Raw genomic sequence first — 18,168 nt, 5'->3', positions numbered from 1 at the left:
TGGAGGGCAGCGGAAGTAAGTCGACGACAGCTAGAATTGCCAATAAACCAAATCATGTCTATGATTACAGATTCAGACGCCCAACAGCGTAGATAACTTCGCCTTCCAATCACTCACCATCTCCTTCGCCTCAACCGCCTCCTGCCTCGACTGCTCCAGCTCCGCCTCCAACGCTTCATTCCGCGCCCGCAGTTCCTGCACTTCCTTCCTCGCGCTCTCCAGCTGCGCCGCCGTCGCGCGCAGCGTCTCCATCTCCTGCTCCGACGACCGCCGATACTCCACCTCGCGCCGCAGCGCCATCAGGCTCATATCCCGAATCTTGATGATCTGCTGGCACCGCAGGTTCTCCTCGCGCAGGTCCTCGTTCTCGAGCCGCAGCGACGCGTTCGACTCTAGTTCGCGGTAGAGGACGTTCAGCGAGGCGTCGACGTCGGCGGGGAGGTTCGTGTACCGGGACTTGCGGTTGCGGCGGGCTGGCGGGGGGGATGGGTCGGGGTGCGGGGCGGGGATAGTGTTGTCGATGGCTGGATTGGGTTCGTGTAAGAGGCTGTGTCCGGGGAGCGGGGAGAAAATGGGCGGCTTGGTATGAGATACACTGCCATGAGGCAAAGGAGTAGAGGACAGTGTGCTCGGATGGAGAGCGGAAGAGGCGGCGGGAGCTGCACCTGATGTCTCTACCCCCGCCGGTCGTGGGGAGGTAGGAGGTGTCAGTGTCGGAGGAGAGATATGCCACTCGCGCCGGACACAGGCAGAGCAGAACATGTGGTGGTCGGTATCTCGCATCCACCCGGTCGGCAGACAGTCGGCGTGAAATGCCAGTCGACAGGTCGCACATGGCTCCAGGTTCTCCCCGCGGAAGCAAACCCGACAGTATGTTTCGTGGATCGACCCATCTCCTAAGTTGGGCATGGTAAGAATGAAAGGCAGTCGGCGCAGGAGACAGGGAAGGACCACGTACGTTTCCACTGTTTATGCCGCTGGATCTGCGATGCCATGGGTTCTCGCTCTAAGGCGGCGAGGGTGTCCGCCCACGAGATCCGTAATGGGGTTTCGGGATGAGCGACCGGCGACTCCGACATTGCCTCAGTGTGGGCGGTACGGAGACCAACTCGTCGGTTATCTGAGCCACGCGTAGGGCGTTTTGAACGTGTCTTCCGTACGGCCATCGGTGTATGTGGTTGTGGGGTGAGGGGCGATGGATTGAAGATGTTCGCATGTTTCTCAGCTGTTACCGTCAACAAGCCGAGGCGGGAGTAGATTAGTCAGAAGAATGGGCAAACAGTCTATCAGCACGTGATCGTGACACGCAGTAATCGCTTTGGAATTGGGAATGATGACAAATTTGGCACAGCAACTAAACAGTAATCAACATTATCCAGCTCAAATTAACTACTCTGGTATAGCATCAGCTAGATCGATTGTATGTTCAAACAACGTTAAGCCTTTTCTTCTGCCTTCAAAGATTCCACCCATCCTTCCACAGACTTCACCTGCTCAAACAACGGCCAGACCAACTCGGTCGCCGCGTCCGTCAGCTCCTTAGACCACCCGGCCGTGGCATCCTTGCTACGAAAGCATTCCTATCAGTATGTGCAATCTCGATCAAGGAGCGGTTTCTTACAGTAGAGTCACATTATAGCCTCTGTGTAGTCAAACAATATCCTCAGCGTCTACCAAGTTCCTTGTCTCATATACCCCAGAGACTTACAGCTCAAAAGCATGCCGCGCAGTAGCTTCCAGACAAGTATTGGCCGTCAGCCCGGCCAGCACCAGATTCACTATCTCGCGCTGGCGCAGCTGGAAGTCCAGGTCGGTGTTCTGGAAGGAGCTTCTCAGTAGATGCACATTAGCAACAGCGCAGCTCTACCATATCAAGGCGAGAAAACTCACTCGCTATTCCAGTGTCAACTCACGACCACTCCCCATTGCTGGCATCTGGTTCCAAGCCTTGGTAGATCTCGGCACCAAACGTGCCTGCTTCGAAGAACTTGATCTTCTCCTGCTTGACGTTGTTGGGTGTCATGTGCCGCCATTCCTGGAAGGCAGATGGGGTCCAGTGCTGGTGTAGTCCGTAGTAGACTGGGATGCGATGCAGGCGGGCTGCAGCCACGGCTTCCTCGATGTGTTTGATGGTTTCTTTCTCCCCGAGGTCTTTCAGCAACGGGGTGAGCTTGCCGTCAGGGTGCAGGAAGTCGTTGTAGGGGTCGACTAGTACGAGGGCGGTTTTGGATCTGTCGGCCATGTTGGGGCAGACTTATCAAAATTGATTGAGAATTGGGCTGTAAACTTCAAGGTTCTCAGACGTCCTACTAATCTTCCATCTACCAAGCCAGGTCCTCATTTATAAGTTCCCGCTGAGGGGGGTACTTGCTCAGCCCAGGTTCGCTCTTGAATTGGTCAGCAACAACGTCTGCCAAGTCACTCAGAATCTGGTTGTAGTCTCTGGAACAGGAAAGAGCCAGCAGGTGTACCATTAATGACCGTATTTGTGCGTTGTCATGAATGTTCAGTACAAAACAGTCACATCTGATCACCTTCCGGGCGTGAGATGCCGCTTACCAATTTACTGACCCGACTGTCCGGCGGATCCCAAGACCTCTCATCCGTGCTGACAAATTTAGGCGCCATTCCTGTAGCAAATCTACCGGTGTGGGACCACTCACCAGTTACCTCCAAGGTACCCAAACTCCGCACCTTCAAAAACAGTTTGCCCTCCAGTCTACATCCATTGATACATGAACAGCATCCATGAGGGTAAGAATCTCAATTCCTGTCGTCATATCCCAAACTAACCACCATCGACTTGCAACCGTCACGTCCTGACATCTACAGCGCAAGTTTACCACAAAAAATGGGTAGTTCACAACAGCAAACCCATCGCAAATTCCTCATCGCCATGCTGTCAGCCGGGCGCTAGCATTGTCATTCAAACCCAACACAGTCCTCAAAGTCCCTCGCTAACACTGTCACAGAATGCATTCCCCAGAAACCAACGATCCACCCGCAGACACCCCAGAGTGATTCTAAAGCGAAGCCCTCAACTTCCCCTCCCTCTCCGCCGTCCACGCCGCAATAGCATCCATCAACGCAGGCGCCAGCACATCAAACGTCTCCAGCCCCAACGCGCGCAACCGACCCCTCACGTCCTCCATTTTCTGGGGCGGAAACCCCTGCTCGATGATACTCGACACGAACCCGGCAAACTGCACCTCCTGCCACCCCTTCTCGTCCGACAGCTCCACATGCACGAAGTCCAGCCCCTTGAAGGGGTGGTCCCTCTCGATGCGCCCGAACAGATGCACCCCGCAGCCCGTGCAGGCGTGCCGCTGGATGACGGCCGCCTCGTCCACGATGGCCAGTTTCTCGGCGTGCGAGGACACCGACACCTTCTCCCGGGGCACGACGCCCACGACCGAGAACAGGGCGCCGCCCGGCTTCCAGCATTTGGAGCAGCCGCACGCGTGGTTGTGGGCGACGTTGCTGGTCACGGTGACGGTGACCGGGTTGCTGGTGCAGTGGCATTTGAGGGTTCCGCCGGAGAAGTTGGGGTTGCCCTTTTGGATGGGTTTGGCGAGGAGGGGGTGGAGTAAAATGGCCATTTTGTTCGTGAGGTGGTGGTGGATGGAGTGTTGTGGGTGAGGGGATGAGAGAGAAACAGAGGTAAGTCAGAGATGGGAAATGAGAGGAAACAACTTTGCCGACGAGCGCGTCAGACTATTGACAGCGGTTATATAGCCCAGGTTCCCCTCAGAAGATGCAGAAAATGCCTGCAGCATTTCCCCATCCCCTCGTGCGGGGACATACACTCCGGCCAGCCAATGTCGCCATTTGCACGGCCATCCGTGCCCACTGCCCACGGCGCAGAATGCGGTGCCGACCGGGTAAGTTAACCCGTTTAGGCGGTTGGATGCGCGATCGCATGCTGAATCACCAACAGGATCTCGTTGCGATCCCCACTGCCGAGGCCCGCGCCGCGGGAAAAGTAACGCCCTCGCGCGGTTGGCCCTAGCCTTACTTGTCGGTGATCGTTGGTATTCCTCTTAAATACCAATACTGCACGCTTCATCGCTCACAAACTGTTTTATTGATGGTATATACAAATCCAATCAAACAATGGCATCTCCACCGCCGCACGGCCAGCTCTTCTCCGCCGCCCCCTTGCTCAACTCCCGCTCTCGCTCCTCCCCCTCCCCGGACGGCGACGATAACGCCTCCAACTCCACCATTCTGGGATGCTCATCCCCAGAAGCAGTCTCCATGGTCACCAGATACTGATCCGTATCGCCGGACCGCCGACCACGCGTCCGCTCCCGATTATGCCCCCCGTGCGAAGCGGACTGCCCCGTCGGCGTCCGCGTACTGTGGCTATGGCTGTGGCTCAGCTTCAAGGAGCGCAGCTTCCCCGCCAGGCTCGACGGCACCTGGTACCAGCGGAAGAACACCTTGACGGCCGGCAGGCTGGCCGAGGTCGCCGCCAGGGCCACCTCCAGCAGGGCCAGCACCCAGCAGTACCAGGCCATCCAGGACCCGTCGTACGAGGCGTAGAACATGCGCCACAGGAAGTAGATCCGAATCCCCGCGACGACGGCCGTGAGGTACCCGACGGAGAAGACGGCGGTGAGGGCGACCTTCTGGCGGCGGCGCATGTGCAGCCGGATGCAGAACACGGCCGGCAGGGTCGTGGCCAGCAGGTCCTGCGCGAGGCTGATCGAGGTCGCCGCGATCAGGTGCGCGCCCTCGTCGTAGCAGCGGTAGTGGTGCGTCAGGGCCCAGGCCGGGTCGACCTGGCGCCAGAAGGCGCGCAGCGGCCGGCACGAGAGGAACAGCGCCAGCACGAACGCCACGCTGTAGGCCACCACCGACCCGATGCTGACCCAGATCAGCGCGCGGAACCGCGGCGACACCGTCCGCTGGCTCATGCGCCGGTAGAACAGCAGCACCGAGGTCTTGATCAGCCCCGACGCCAGCACGTAGAACAGCTCCGACGCCGCCGCCACCTTGCGCTCGCCGATCAGGTTCGCGACGCTGTTGTCCCACGTGTGGTGTTTCTCGCCGTAGACTTCGCTGGCTGTGGGATTCACAGTCAGCCAATTGTCCCCGAAGACTTGGAGGGTGTTGCTTACCAATCGGGACGGAGATGATGAGGCCGAGGGTCGGTAGCTGGAATTGGTAGTGGTTAGCTTCGGGCCGAGAAGGAAGAAGATGCGACGTCACATACCAGAGCCAGCGCAATCAGGATGTCATCGAGGCCGCCCGTGTGCTGAATCATACACCGTGCGTACAGCCGCACCACCACCGTGACGATTGCGATCCCTCCGAAGGCGGCAGCAACCACAATGGCGGCCGGGCCATGCGAGTCGGGGTTGACGGTGTTGGGTGCTGGCCAGGACTCGATCACCGACAACGGCGGATTCAGCCCTCCAGGCATGGCGGTTAGGGAGACTCAGTCTGGCGGAGTGAACTCCAACAAAGGAAAGGAAAAGAATATCGACAGGGAAGTCACTGTTAATGTCAATGTCCCGCAAAGACAGACAGAGTGTACCAGCCCTGCCAGTCCGGAACAGCAATGCGGACATGGCGCCATTTAGATACCCTCAACCCCCAACCGCCACTGCAGGGGAAACCCGCGGATCAACGGGGAAGCATCATCAGTCAAAAATCTAGAAGAGGGATCGCGACCACAGACAAGACTTAATTTAAGCCGACTCCACTGATGTGAGCCATCGAATCCCTGGCGGGCTGCACGGGGCGGAAGGGGGGAGGGGGGCCCCTCGCCCAATTTTTGCGACCGAGCCTTAAGGTCGAGCAGGTGAAACGGTCACCGTTTGAGTGGACGACGCATGCACCTGTGAACGGCACCTGTCACTGCGCGCCCCAACCAGCAGCAAGCACTGGGAGTGAAGTGGAGATCTGGATGCTGCACGACCCATCTTTGTGATGTGTCCACCACTGACAGCCTCATGCGGCAGGAGGTTTCCTTCGGCCGAACCAAGGGTCGAGGGCCCGTCAGAGTTTGACAGCAGAGTCGAGACACCGACACCCAGAATTTACGACGGGGTCCTGTATTCCCTCTGCTAGGGGAAATTGGCGGCGCAGTGCAGTTCTGATAATCGGGGCTGATGTGCCGAAGTGGTCGGTCGGGCCTCCCGTACCACATGTAAAGGGGCTTCGTCAAGGCATCCCCAAAGACTAGCCCTGTCAATCATGCCCAATCGGGCAATTGGAGGCCTATAACGGCTGGAACTATACTTCCGTAGTCAATCCAGGATTGCTGGTGAAGTCAGTGGGTCTTCTTCCTCAAACCCCCGGCCCGTGCGATTCGATCCATCACTTCTGCCTCCACAATCAATCAATCAATCCATCAATCATGTCAATCAATCTCCACCTATACGCAGCCGTATTATAATTCGTGTTACAGGTTTACAAAGACTTTAACCCCCTTTGAGGCGATGGAAGCACGGTGGTATTCGGAGTATAATAGCAAGACCGACTAAGCTGGATAGATGCGTTCCTGACCTGGATAGCTCACTTGCTCCTCATTACGGGTGCATCCCCAGCCCGTCACCGTCACCGTCACTATCACTATCACCGATCCCTGGCCGGGGGCCAATCGGACAAACCCTCGCGACGACAGACCTCCTTCCAGGAAGGCAAGGCCGTGAGGCGATCCACGTACGAGGCCAGATGCGGCCAGCTCGTCGCCGGTCGGGGCATGTCGCGCGCCCAGCGCATCAGCATCACGGCCAGGAAGTCCGCCGTCGTCAGGGTCTCCCCGACGAGATAACCTGGAGGTTTGTGCAAGGAAGGCGATCCGCGGGGGCCCGCTGGTCCGGCCAGGCGCGCGTCCAGTGATTCCCAGGCCCCCTCGATCCGTCGGCGCGCCAGGGCACGCACCGCGGCCGCCCCGTCGGCCGGGCCGTCCGTGTCGGCATAGAACCAGTCGCGCATCGCGGGCAGCACCGTGTTGGCCAGGTAGACCATCGTCTGCAGCCACTGCGGGCGCGTCGCGGCCTGCTCCACGGCCGGCATCAGCCCGCGGTCGGGGTGACGCTCCGCCAGCAGCATCAGCAGGGCCGTGCTTTCCCCGTGCGCCTCGCCGTCCACGATCAGCGTGGGGACGCGCCCGGTCGGGTTCAGTCGGCGGTAGGCCTCGGTGCGCTGGGCCCCCGTGGTGAAGTCGACGGGGATCGCGTCGAAGGGCAGGTTGGCCTCGATCAGCATCCAGTGTACGCACAGACTGGCCGTGCCTGGGGCGTAGTACAGCGTGTACGGGTTGGACGCCATGGGCCGCGCGCTATGAGTGGGGACTAGCAGGGCTTGATCAGCGGCGTTGGGATAACGGTCCTGCAATAGTTACCGTTTGGTTGGCGGGGGTAGATTGATTGCGGTTGTGATCGCCGAGTCAATTGAATATCGTTGACAACACGCAGGGTTTTTCGAAGTCGAAGATGAGTCACCGGTGAAAGAGCTGGCGCATGGACCTGATCCCGCTCTTATCGCGGAAGCCGACCGGAGACATCACCGAATCTTGGCGGGTTGTAGGTCTCTACCCAACGCAGAACCCGGTTCGTTTCGACTCATTTGTGTCATTTGTGTCTATACTAACTGTATTCTAGGATAATAATCTACCATCTATGGGCCATCGTCTATCCAGATCCAGTCTATCGCTTTCCGTCATCCAGGTAGTCTTCGTGCCTCGGTCGTCCAGACGATCCGTAGGTTCTTGTCGTGGTCATTCATGGCAAAACATGGCAATCATCGATATTTCAGTCACTAGTGCAGGCGCAGCTCTCCATCCACGTCCTCAGCCTTGTCCAGCGCGTCCGCAATGCGCGATCCATCCCCCTCGTACAGCAGCGAATCGTAGACCGTGGCTCCCACGAAGCAGCCGACGACGGGAGCGAACAAGGGCACAACGAAATAGTAATTGGCGGCGGTGAAGACCTCGCGACCGTAGAGGATGGCCGAGAAGAGGCGCGGGCCAAAGTCGCGTGCAGGATTGATCGCCTAGGAGAAGCCATCGCGGTTAGCATCCGACACACAAACCAAATCGCGAGGGCACCTACGTAGCCAGTCTGCCAGCCCAACGCGGCTCCAATGGCGAGCAGAAGCACAAACATGGAGAACTGGGGGGAGTGGAAGCGGTGGGCATTGGCCGGGTCGGAGACGCTCAGCGAGCCGAACATGAGCACGGCCGATCCGAGGACTTCCGAGAAGACCGCCTCCCAATTGGAGGAGAAGAAGCTGGCGGGATAAGTGGAGAAGATGCCGGCCGAGTGGTGGCCCCGCGGGCTCAAAATCGATCCCCCCGGGATTGTATATTCCGGGTCCCAGTCGAGGATGGCCGACCGGTAGTTGATGTAGACAATGGCCGCGCCCACGAAGCCTCCCAGGAACTGGGCCAGCAGCTTCCCGGGCAACTTCCTCCACTGGTCGGGCTGCGGGCGGACGAAGGCCATGACGAGGGAAATGGCGGGATTGCTGGCGGGACTCGGGTCGGCGATGTAGCCGGAGAGACAGACGGCGGCCGCCCAGGCCAGGTTGATGGAGAGCCAGGTGCCATACTGGTAGTCGGAGAGCAGGGCTTGCGCCACGACGCCGTCACCGATCACGATGATGAGGGCGGTGCCGAGAAATTCGGCAACGTACGGTTTCAAGGCTCGTCGCGAGAGACCGGAGAGATGGAAACGCATCTTGAGAGGGAGTATCAGTCAGTCAAACAGGCTGTTGATTGAATTGCGTGGAGGGAAGAAGGAGGAGAGAGAGGAGAGGGGAAGGAGAAAGTGAGGGAGAGGAAATTGATACCGTGGACAACAGGTGGAGCAGGTGGGGGCCAGTCTATCGAGTGATAAGGAGTGATCACCTTGGGAGAGGAGAGGAGAAAGTCAAAGGGTTGAGGCGATGCCGTCATTTCCTCGGAGACGCTCCTGCCTTCCCTCACCGCCATCTCGGCTGCGCGGGTTTGTTCTGTTTGCATCTATAATCCACACCATGCCGGTCCAGGCTAGCGCATTATATTTGTCCGCTTACTCACTCCTACCATACCAGTCCTGGCAAGGCGTCGGAGAATTCCATAGATCGACAGTTGCTTCCTGATCAACTCCATAACCTTCTTTCATACAAATTCTCAAATCACAAAGGAAGTCCATGTTATCTGAGTACTGCATTTGAATTCTCAAGGAGCAATGCTCGACGCCAGCATGGCGGTTCTGATGCAAGGCGTCACTGGCCAACACCCAACCAGAAGGACATCGAAGCGACAATCCATAAGCGATGCACTCCATATCCACACACTTCACCACCGATATGAGGATATCTTGAAATAGAATCCCGGTGGACCCCTTCCCCCAGTGTCTTACTCTACGCAGCCGGTTGGCTGTCGCTTCTCACCTTTTCGCCCCTTTTGCCATCGAGACTCACCACCAGGATCTGCGCCGGGCTTTATATATCTCGACCCCTCCACCTTCCTCACACCAACATGAAAGCCAAACACACGTGCACAGCGCCTACAGAGGGCCTTGATTCCGACCCGCCACCATGCTCCTCCTTCCCCTCCTCTTCATCCTCGCCACCCTCACCCGGGCAGACGAAACCGACTGCAACCCGCTGAACCAAACCTGCCCGGCCGACGCGGCCCTCGGCACGGCACACACCTGGTGGTTCAACCGCACGCTGGACAGCACCCTGTGGAACATGACGACCGGCACGCCGGCGTACACCGCGGAGGGGGCGAACTTCTCGATCCGCAGCGTCAACGGCTCGACGCTGCTGCAGTCGAACTTCTACATCTTCTTCGGGGTGATGGAGGCGCACGTCAAGATGGCGGCGGGGCCCGGGGTCATCAGCAGCGTGATCCTGCAGTCGGACGACCTCGACGAGATTGACTGGGAGTGGGTGGGCTACAACACCAGCGCGGTGCAGTCGGACTTCTTCGGCAAGGGCAACACCACCACCAGCGACCGCGGCGGGATCCACGCCGTCGCGCACGCCGACTCCCAGTTCCACAACTACACCTCGTACTGGGACCGCGAGCGGCTTGAGTGGTGGATCGACGGCCGCCTCGTGCGCACCGTCCGCTACTCCGAGCCGCTGACCCTGTACGGCCGCAATTACCCGCAGACACCCTGTCGCGTCAAGGTGAGCGTGTGGCCCGCCGGCATCCCGTCCGAGTCGCTCGGCAATATTGAGTGGGCCGGCGGCCTGGTCGACTGGGATGATCTGCCGTTCACCATGGCGGTGCAGCGCATCCGCGTGCAGGACTTTCATACCGGGAGGGAGTATCAGTATACGGATCGGTCGGGGTCGTACGAGAGTATCAAGGTGGTTAGGTGAGTGCTTGCTTGTTCTTCTTGGGTGAGTGGAAGTAGCCTGACGGGTGAGCGTAGTGGGAACTCGACGGCGAAAGCGGAGATCAACAAGACCCCCAAGAAGACGCTGGCGCAGAAATGGGCGGATCTACCGACCGCGGCCCATGTCGGGGTGTACTGCGCCGCCGCGGTTGTCGCCGCCGCGGCCGTGGCGGCGTTCGTGCTCTACTGCATACGGCAACGGCGTCAGGGGAGGCTGGAGCGGGCGCTGGCTGAAAGCCCCCGGAGCCCAGTCCAGTCGACCGAAATGGATACGTATAAGAAGCAGTGGCGGCAGAGCGAGTGGGGACGACGGGGGTACCAGAATGTCGAGCAGTAGTTGCTGACGATGCACTCCTATTCCATGGGCAGCTTGGATGCAGAGGTTGGGAACTGCCTTGGCGAGACTCTTTCGCCCCATGATAGATATATTCACCTCGCAATAATAGCTAATGTGTACACACACGAAACATCTAGAAGCCTATCCTTCATGTACATGAATAGAAACAACTTCCGCTCCACCCAATCACCGCGACTACATGGTGCTCACCTCCCCCCTCGCCTTGACAATGGCACACTCCGCTAGCCGCCTCAACTCCAGAATAATACCCCTGGCCGTCTCGATCCGCATGATATAGCAGCGGGGATGCTGCTGGTACGCCGACCGGTGAATCAGCTCCGCGATCCGCCCCATCAGCCCCAAGACCGCCTGACTATCGGCCTGCAGCGGCTGCGAGAGCACATGACAAAAAAGCACGATCGCAGCCTGGATGAAATAGGACAACGAGAACCTTTGACTCATTAGCACTGTCGCACCCACACCTTCCAACCAGAGGACGGAAAATCAAGACATACAGGAGATTCTCCGGCCCCAACTCCAGCCGCGAGTCGAGGAACTCCTCCAGCAGCGCCCGGCTGGCCGCGACGGAAATCGCCAGGCTCGAGCTCGTGCCCCGCGTATCCTGGTTCCGGGTCCACGCGGCACACCGGCTACTCGGCTGGTGGATCAGCACCATGCAGTGGTGGTACTGCACGTGGAAGATCGAGAAACGCATGTCGCGGTGCGGCGGGGTGCGGCGGCCCGCTGCGAGCGAGGGCTGGTTCACGGGTGGCAGGGCCGCCTTCCATGCTTCCAGGGCGTGGTCGCAGTCGCGGATCGTGCGCAGCAGGTCTGCGTCGGATTGGCCGAGGGCGGACGGGGAGTAGAGGTCGCGGTAGATGCGGGATTGGAGGACGGCGAGACGGGCGTAGGTGTGCAGGTAGCTTCCGGGGCAGGGGTCGCCGCGGATCTGGGGTGGTTGAGTGTCCGGTGAGAGGGTCAGGTCGCAGTGGCTGTCTTCGAGGCGTGGCGGGAGGCCAGTCACCATCGTCAGGCCCTTGTCGCACACGTAGATGACCCAGAAGAGTTCCCGGATGTGATGGTCGATAGGTGATGCGGGGGCAGTGGCGGTGTGTGGGCATGTGTTGCCTTTTAGGTAGTAGATGAATCGCGCGGCGGTTGAGAGGAAGTGGTCGACTAGATAGAGGTTCCCTGCGAGGCCTTGGCAGCACAGACACTTGTTTGAGGTTAGTTCTTGGGGACTCGGTAGGCGTAGTAGATGAGGCGTACCAGTAACAAAACGGTCTGCAGCCCGTCCACGGACACAGGCTCGCCCAAGACAGCAGGCAAAAGCCGTTGCGCGGCTTCGAAATATTGGTCACTGTATCGGAGTGGATAGCCCTTCGGCCCATGCACCGTCAGCGAGGTCAACGCGAGGAAGGCGAAGATGCACGCGCGTGCGCTGTTCACCCCGGGGGACGCGGCCGAGTATTCCCGGCTGTACGCCGCCTTGATCGTGCTCTCGAAGAGGCATGCATCAATGACCGGGAAGAACAGTGCAAAGGCGGATGTTTGATAGTGTCTGAGCTCGCTGCAGAGAAATTGGAGGTCGGGTAGAGGGAGCTCAGCTGCGCTTGCCACCGGGGTGGGTGGTTGCTGCGCCAGGGTTGACTCAGTTGCTGGCTGATGGAAGCGGAATTGGTCCCCCGTGCAGGCAGCGATCCATTCGCGCCCGCTGGCAGAAAAAAATGGCACCCCATCGAAAGTGCAGATATTCCCCAGATGGCGACCGGCGAAATGCAGGTCCTGGGTGAACGTGGGCGCATACGGTTGGTGTGGTTGCGCGGGGCTTGGGTTTGGGTGGATGTCCCGCTCCGGTGGATTGGTGAGATTCTTTCTGTGCCTGAGTAAGCGATAGGTTGTTGGGCAGATGTGGTATTCAAGCGTACTGCTTGTTTCTATCGAAGGTACATGGAAGGTTTTGATGGGAACACCAGTCGCATCGCGGGCTTGCGGCGTTGCACTTGATCTGGGTGACAGGCATTAGCTCTGCTCAGGAACCAGCGCGCTGCATAAGGGTGCAATACCTTGCGAGTGAAACACGCGTCACACGAATGCGCAATACGGCCCCTTCGCTTGGGTGGTCGCCCAGGCTGGCCCTCGAAGGACATTGGAATTCCGTGTTATGAAGCAGGAAGTTCCTTGAGATAACGGTGGGTATGGGGAGATGCCCAGTGGCGAATTGGAGAAATGGAGCAATGGCGCAGTGGAGCCGAACCTGGAGAGTCCGCGGCAAAACTGATGATTGGCTGTTTGTCTTTCCATTCTCACTGGAAGACGCTTGTGTACTGTACACGATGTCGCGAGAAGTGTGTGTGTGTGTGTAAGATGTCGCCATGTTTGAGACCAATATATCTTCTATTCTCTTTCAATTTCATCAAGTCGGGGAATGTGACGGGCCCTGGCCCTAAGTACCTACCTGCTACCTAGTAGGAAGGAAAGGCTCCTGCAATAAGAAGGGACTTCCTTCCCGGCCAAACTCGGTTATGGAGTTGCCCTTCAAGGTTCGGCGCAAAACCACTGAGTGGTTTTCATCTTTGAAAATCCCCGTCAAGATTCACCTGCTCACCTGGACTATCGATCCTCCACGGCTGGGTACTCGGACTCGCTGAGCAGGTAACTGTCGGATATCATCCCGCTCCAAGAGCCACAGCGATATTTCATTTCCACCCCATCGACACGGTCGTCACTATGGAGTCGTTGCGTGACCTCAATCCAACAGCCGCAGACATCGCAGCGATAGCAGCTCACACCCTGGACAAGTCCGGCCCCATCCCTTACCTACTTTGGGGCCGGTTGGCTGTGCGACTGGCCGGAGGCCGCGACCTGAACCGCCACCCACACCTACCTGACGATGAATGTTGCTTCGTTGTCGACGATGCCGATCTGTGGCGGGCTTTTCAGGTCCTAGGGTCTGGCGGCTTCTTTCACTGCATGCTCAGACCGGACTGTCGCTACCTTCTCGGCACCCCGGGCGTGCGACTGCGATTCGACGCTCACCTGCACACTTCCGCGAGCAATGGGCATGACATCTGCCTTTTGCTCTACAACAAGTCCCGCATCATCCCCGATGTGAACGGAGCGATGATCCCGGGGCTCCTAGGCCCACCCGGGCCCCTGGTGCCGTACATGCTTTCAAGCGATCCGAACACCGTGCCTCCGCGCCATGAGGACCGAGGCAGCGGGTACTGGCGCGGGCTGTGGCCAGTGCGCACGCTGAAGCCGAACGTGCTGACCGCGGCGCTGCTGGACTGCCTGCTCCGGACGTATGGGGGCGTACCGGGAGCCCAGGGGGGGCAGATTCTCGTCGAGTGGACCACTCTGCTCGTGCCGATGATAGAACCGGCCTATCCCCCAACGATGACTCTGCCACCGCACCTCCGAGCCCTGTGGAGAGCGTGTAACTCCCGAGTGATCGAGGAGAGGTGGCGACCGACCTTTCTGATGCAGCTGGTGTCCAGAAACTACGAGTACATCCGGAGCTTGGATGCCGAGGAAGAGAATGACGACGATGTAGCCCGGAGCGCGCACTTCATGGCTTCCAGAACGCAGTTTGTAAACGACACCAGATGGCAGTGAAGAGATCGGGATATGATGGGCTTGACGGAATTGACGGGGACGACGGGGATTGGCATTCTTGTGTTTCTATAGTAGTATAGCAAGAAAAGCCGACTCCACATAGCCGTCGAGAAAAATACGTTTGTGTCAAGTTAATCGCTATGGATATCAAGTGGGAAGTCACTACAGGTGGCATTCTCAGCTGGAGGCCCGGCCTCGCCCATCTTCCATCCAGGCGGACAAGGTCTTGGCAGGAAAGCGCCACTCTCCAACTCCCTCAATTGTGATTGAACTCGTGAGAGAGGCGGAGGATGCTTGATCCTGACTACGTCGGGCTATCCTGGAGGAACTAGCTGAGGCCACCGAGGTTTGCAGCCTGGCCACCAAGGCCGCAGGGCCGCCGTCAAAATCCCAAACTCAATGGAAGCGTTACACCTATTTCTAGCGATTCGGCCATGTCTCCAAGAGCCCTGGTTCCGATGGTATACGCGGGCGCTTTGCACGAGAGCTTGAAATGCAGAAGGGGAGGTAGTGATAAACAAAGTGATTAAATCCCTAACCTGACCCTATAAGCTCAAAGAACATGCGACTAATGGTGAATTTTCTCCACAGCACCAGAAAAGAACTATCCAGCTAGATTTGTGCATCGATCAACGCCTTGAAAGCCTGCAGCAAATCGTTCTTCAGGTCCTCCCAGTGCTCCAGACCAACACTGATCCGCAGCAATTTCCGATCCACGCGGTTATCGGAAAGCGCGCGCCACTCGATCAGCGACTCCACACCACCTAGACTGGTCGCATGCTGGAAGAAACTCAGCTTGCTGGGCAGGGTGCGCGCAAAATCCTCCTGGTTCAGCACGATCGCGAAGACCGGGCCGAACCCGTTGGGCATTTGTTTTTGCAGCCATGGCTCGTCCTGCAGGCTCGCATGGTATATTGTGCCCACCACGGACTGCACTACGTTCTCTTCGCTGCCTGGGGCAGGATTGGCGGATTTCATGGCCTGATCCAGCCAGGAGACTAGTTTGCCGCAGGTCTGGCTCGCGCGCTGCACGCGGACCTCCAGCGTCCGTAGACTCCTCACCCCCAACCAGGCCTCCAGGTTTCCGATCACGTTGCCCACGGCCAGCCGATCCTCGATAAGCTGCTTCTTCCACCTGTCGTCCTTGGTGGCGAGCACGCCACACAGCATGTCACTGTGTCCGCCAAAGTACTTGGATCCCGAGTGCAAGACGAGGTCTGCTCCCCACTGGAAGGGATCCTGCAAGCCGGGTGGCGCAAATGTGCTGTCGACAATCAGGTATGCGCCGCGGGAGTGCGCCTTCTTGGCATATGCTTCAATGCTAAAGGCCGTGCCTAGAGGGTTGATCGGCGTCTCCAGAAGAACGACGTCGCCTTTCTCCAGACTCTCAGCAGGGCAGTTTAAGTCAAGCTTCTGCAGCCCCGAAAGGCGGGAGATTACGGCGATGACTTCGTGGCTGCCGTGGTAGCCTTGTCCCACAGCAATGCATCGAGGATTCAACAGAGTCAGCGCTGCAGTGAGGGCTGCAAGGCCGGTGGCATAGCTCACGGCATGTCCCCCGATCAGACTCGTCAGAATGGATTCGAAGCGGGTTGCATTGGGCGCGAATTCGCGGGAATAGACGTAGTTCTTGCCGGTGAACTCGTCCTGAGAAAGTTAGCCGAGTTATATGAAGCTCAGGAGCCACAGGTAGCCACATACAACAGGGTCTACAGACGGAATCAGGTCATCGGGGTTGTCTGGGAAGCGGAAGGTGGTCGAAAGATGAATCGGGGGAGCGACGTCGGTCACCAGATGCAGAGGGTCGTCGGCATGAAGTGCCAGTGTCGCAGGATGAGCGTGACACGGAGCCATGTTGGACAATATAAGTGAGCGATCTGGGAGTGGTCGGTCAGGTTGAAGTTCCCCTCGTGTGAAGATCTCGACATGAAGCATCTTATATGGATCTGATGGTGATGGTGTGGCGGATGACAAAAGGCCCCACTCCCCTCACTTTCCGTATGCGGAAAGGCTTCTTTCGCCCGGGCCCCGCCACATCCACGCCTCCCGAAACAGGTTAGCCCCATTCCAGCCTGAGCTTCCCAGCCACAACTTAACCTGCACGAGCCACAGGTTAAATCAGAAGCCAATCACGCCCGGACAGCCCAATGTCAATGACCCACGGCGAGGAGTTCTGTGCTTGACGGCCACTGCGCTGCCAATGTCCTTGCAAGATCTTGGCTGCGTTGATCACGTTGACGCATTTCGTTTTGTCCCAGAATCGCTCGAGCGACTGAATCAAAAAATCTCTTTCCCTGGCCTGGTCACACTCCAAGCCTGCAATACAGATCGGCCAGAGAGCGCATTTGAGGAGGTTGTCGCTGGCGCAGAGCGCTTCGATGGACTGGATCAACTGGGTCAGAAGATCGGTTATCGAAGTGGTCGTGTGGCATAACGTGTCGAGAACGCGCTGCCCGTAGATCTGAGCCCCCAACTTGTAGGATGCAGCTAACATGCAAAGATCATTGATCGCATTCTCTTTGGTGCGATCAGACTGCGGCAGATTAGCAGCCCAGGCCCGGCAATCAAACTCTGTCACCATTTGGACGACCGATGCCACGTTGTACTTATGGTACTCCAATGTCTCCTGGTCGAAGGGGTCGTGGACTGAGTCGCGAGAGAGCGAAATGCATCGAATGGCAATCAACAGGTAGTCTGGGCAGCCAAGGAACGATTGTTCTACGGCCTCCGTTTCCTTGGACACCACGTGCGCTTGATCTAACGGGTTCGAGTCCGTTAACAGGTTGGGACGCACGAAGGTCGCGCCAAGCGTCTCAATGCTGCCATCATCAGTCGTGGGTACTGGGGATGTCGACGGTAGTGACTCACAGGTATATCTGACTATTGATAAAATCTCGGATGAGCTTCACCGTCTCCCCAGGCTCGTGAGCTTGATGCTGACTGAAACTGATCAGCTTCTTCGCACCCTCCAGATGAAGATTCCACCGATCGCTTCCAGACTCCAGTAGGTCGAGAAAGATCAACAAGAACACGCTGGCCACGGTGCTGTCTTGGGCGCATAAGACGGGATCACTTAGTGCATTCGAGATTGCTTTGATTGCGCGATGTTTGTATCCCAGGGCATCCTGATGCACATTGAGGTCAGTGGGAGGCCTTTCTTCGTCGTACCGTTGGAACGAATAGCCCAGATTCGCTCTGTGGCGCGCTGCCAGAGCGAGAGCGGCCTTCATCAGAGTGGTGTCACTCAAGGCTAGCGACATGAGTTTTCGAAATGGGTTACTACTGCTATCGTAGACGATGAAGAGGCTGCATATGCAGTCCTCGTCTGTGAATTGGTGATGAGAAAAATGCACGCAAGACAAGTGGAGATTTTACCTACAGTAGCTTAAGTAATATTTCGAAGTTGAGTCTAAGCAGGCGACTGAAGGATCTCCGAGCTCGGACGACATCGTGAGAGGCGCTGGTGGTCACGCACTGGTTAGTTATCAGACCCTCGGTTTCCCTAGAGGGCGGGCGACCCCATCCACCGTGATCTTACCTATCTTGCTTACATGATCTATGGCTGAAGCAGGGGGTCTGGGGCGTACGACAAAGGGGATGATGGCCGATCCGGTCGAAGGGCCTGCATCAGAGTTGCTGAGAGACAAGCCTTTCCGCTTGCCTCGGATGGAGATGCCCTTGACCCATCGGACGGGTCTCTTGTCCAGGCATTCCACCCCCGCCTTCTTGCATTTTCCGCAGGGTCTGGCCGCCTGCTCGCATTGAATGCGCCGATATCGGCAGGTATAACAGGCCTGCGGGGAAGTCATCGGGGTTGAAGTCTTGATGGCATTGGTGTCCTGTTTTATCACCACCAGTCGAAGC

The 18,168-nt window shown here is 58.0% G+C and overlaps 11 protein-coding genes across 11 annotated transcripts; 2 read left to right on the top strand and 9 right to left on the bottom strand.

Moving 5' to 3' along the window:
• Window positions 1–72: 72 nt before the first annotated feature.
• BO66DRAFT_384963 (uncharacterized protein) lies at window positions 73–1,184 on the bottom strand (the record flags this gene model as incomplete). Its single annotated transcript, XM_025646114.1, has 2 exons — window positions 959–1,184; window positions 73–896 (listed from the first exon to the last, which is right to left on the bottom strand). The coding sequence occupies exons 1-2, from the start codon at window positions 1,164–1,166 to the stop codon at window positions 73–75; spliced, it is 1,032 nt and encodes a 343-aa protein (XP_025498591.1). The 5' UTR covers window positions 1,167–1,184.
• A 252-nt stretch (window positions 1,185–1,436) lies between these two features.
• On the bottom strand, window positions 1,437–2,273 carry BO66DRAFT_463583 (cysteine hydrolase family protein; the record flags this gene model as incomplete). Its single annotated transcript, XM_025652413.1, has 4 exons — window positions 1,920–2,273; window positions 1,709–1,861; window positions 1,622–1,642; window positions 1,437–1,566 (listed from the first exon to the last, which is right to left on the bottom strand). Exons 1-4 carry the CDS (start codon window positions 2,240–2,242, stop codon window positions 1,437–1,439), a joined length of 627 nt encoding a protein of 208 aa, XP_025498590.1. The 5' UTR covers window positions 2,243–2,273.
• Window positions 2,274–2,773: 500 nt separating this feature from the next.
• Window positions 2,774–3,686, bottom strand: BO66DRAFT_396005 (S-(hydroxymethyl)glutathione synthase). The gene has a single exon (XM_025648362.1). It carries the CDS (start codon window positions 3,597–3,599, stop codon window positions 3,024–3,026), a length of 576 nt encoding a protein of 191 aa, XP_025498589.1. The 5' UTR covers window positions 3,600–3,686; the 3' UTR covers window positions 2,774–3,023.
• Window positions 3,687–4,106: 420 nt separating this feature from the next.
• BO66DRAFT_384956 (uncharacterized protein) lies at window positions 4,107–5,733 on the bottom strand (the record flags this gene model as incomplete). Its single annotated transcript, XM_025646113.1, has 3 exons — window positions 5,219–5,733; window positions 5,124–5,160; window positions 4,107–5,068 (listed from the first exon to the last, which is right to left on the bottom strand). Exons 1-3 carry the CDS (start codon window positions 5,426–5,428, stop codon window positions 4,107–4,109), a joined length of 1,209 nt encoding a protein of 402 aa, XP_025498588.1. The 5' UTR covers window positions 5,429–5,733.
• An 852-nt stretch (window positions 5,734–6,585) lies between these two features.
• On the bottom strand, window positions 6,586–7,552 carry BO66DRAFT_475575 (glutathione S-transferase family protein; the record flags this gene model as incomplete). The annotated part of the gene is made up of 1 exon (XM_025653251.1): window positions 6,586–7,552. Exon 1 carries the CDS (start codon window positions 7,282–7,284, stop codon window positions 6,586–6,588), a length of 699 nt encoding a protein of 232 aa, XP_025498587.1. The 5' UTR covers window positions 7,285–7,552.
• A 33-nt stretch (window positions 7,553–7,585) lies between these two features.
• BO66DRAFT_475574 (MIP aquaporin) lies at window positions 7,586–8,856 on the bottom strand. Its single transcript, XM_025653250.1, has 3 exons — window positions 8,806–8,856; window positions 8,067–8,693; window positions 7,586–8,007 (listed from the first exon to the last, which is right to left on the bottom strand). The coding sequence occupies exons 2-3, from the start codon at window positions 8,691–8,693 to the stop codon at window positions 7,774–7,776; spliced, it is 861 nt and encodes a 286-aa protein (XP_025498586.1). The 5' UTR covers window positions 8,806–8,856; the 3' UTR covers window positions 7,586–7,773.
• Window positions 8,857–9,270: 414 nt separating this feature from the next.
• BO66DRAFT_231868 (glycoside hydrolase family 16 protein) lies at window positions 9,271–10,784 on the top strand. Its single transcript, XM_025642764.1, has 2 exons — window positions 9,271–10,328; window positions 10,386–10,784. Exons 1-2 carry the CDS (start codon window positions 9,538–9,540, stop codon window positions 10,684–10,686), a joined length of 1,092 nt encoding a protein of 363 aa, XP_025498585.1. The 5' UTR covers window positions 9,271–9,537; the 3' UTR covers window positions 10,687–10,784.
• A 97-nt stretch (window positions 10,785–10,881) lies between these two features.
• Window positions 10,882–12,836, bottom strand: BO66DRAFT_335544 (putative C6 transcription factor; the record flags this gene model as incomplete). Its single annotated transcript, XM_025644248.1, has 5 exons — window positions 10,882–11,137; window positions 11,202–11,902; window positions 11,968–12,568; window positions 12,615–12,694; window positions 12,753–12,836. The coding sequence occupies 5 exons, from the start codon at window positions 12,834–12,836 to the stop codon at window positions 10,882–10,884; spliced, it is 1,722 nt and encodes a 573-aa protein (XP_025498584.1).
• Window positions 12,837–13,211: 375 nt separating this feature from the next.
• BO66DRAFT_475572 (uncharacterized protein) lies at window positions 13,212–14,304 on the top strand (the record flags this gene model as incomplete). The annotated part of the gene is made up of 2 exons (XM_025653249.1): window positions 13,212–13,320; window positions 13,379–14,304. 2 exons carry the CDS (start codon window positions 13,212–13,214, stop codon window positions 14,302–14,304), a joined length of 1,035 nt encoding a protein of 344 aa, XP_025498583.1.
• A 612-nt stretch (window positions 14,305–14,916) lies between these two features.
• On the bottom strand, window positions 14,917–16,158 carry BO66DRAFT_335566 (putative transsulfuration enzyme family protein; the record flags this gene model as incomplete). Its single annotated transcript, XM_025644249.1, has 2 exons — window positions 14,917–15,951; window positions 16,006–16,158. 2 exons carry the CDS (start codon window positions 16,156–16,158, stop codon window positions 14,917–14,919), a joined length of 1,188 nt encoding a protein of 395 aa, XP_025498582.1.
• Window positions 16,006–18,161, bottom strand: BO66DRAFT_475571 (Zn(II)2Cys6 transcription factor). Its single transcript, XM_025653248.1, has 4 exons — window positions 17,843–18,161; window positions 17,684–17,764; window positions 17,173–17,629; window positions 16,006–17,123 (listed from the first exon to the last, which is right to left on the bottom strand). The coding sequence occupies exons 1-4, from the start codon at window positions 18,111–18,113 to the stop codon at window positions 16,418–16,420; spliced, it is 1,515 nt and encodes a 504-aa protein (XP_025498581.1). The 5' UTR covers window positions 18,114–18,161; the 3' UTR covers window positions 16,006–16,417.
• Between the last annotated feature and the right edge of the window lie 7 nt (window positions 18,162–18,168).

Source organism: Aspergillus aculeatinus, assembly GCF_003184765.1.
Source record: "Aspergillus aculeatinus CBS 121060 unplaced genomic scaffold BO66scaffold_74, whole genome shotgun sequence".
NCBI classification, from domain to species: Eukaryota; Fungi; Ascomycota; class Eurotiomycetes; order Eurotiales; family Aspergillaceae; genus Aspergillus; species Aspergillus aculeatinus.
The sequence above is the reverse complement of the archived record's forward strand: the minus strand, read 5'-3'. Positions and strand labels throughout refer to the sequence as shown.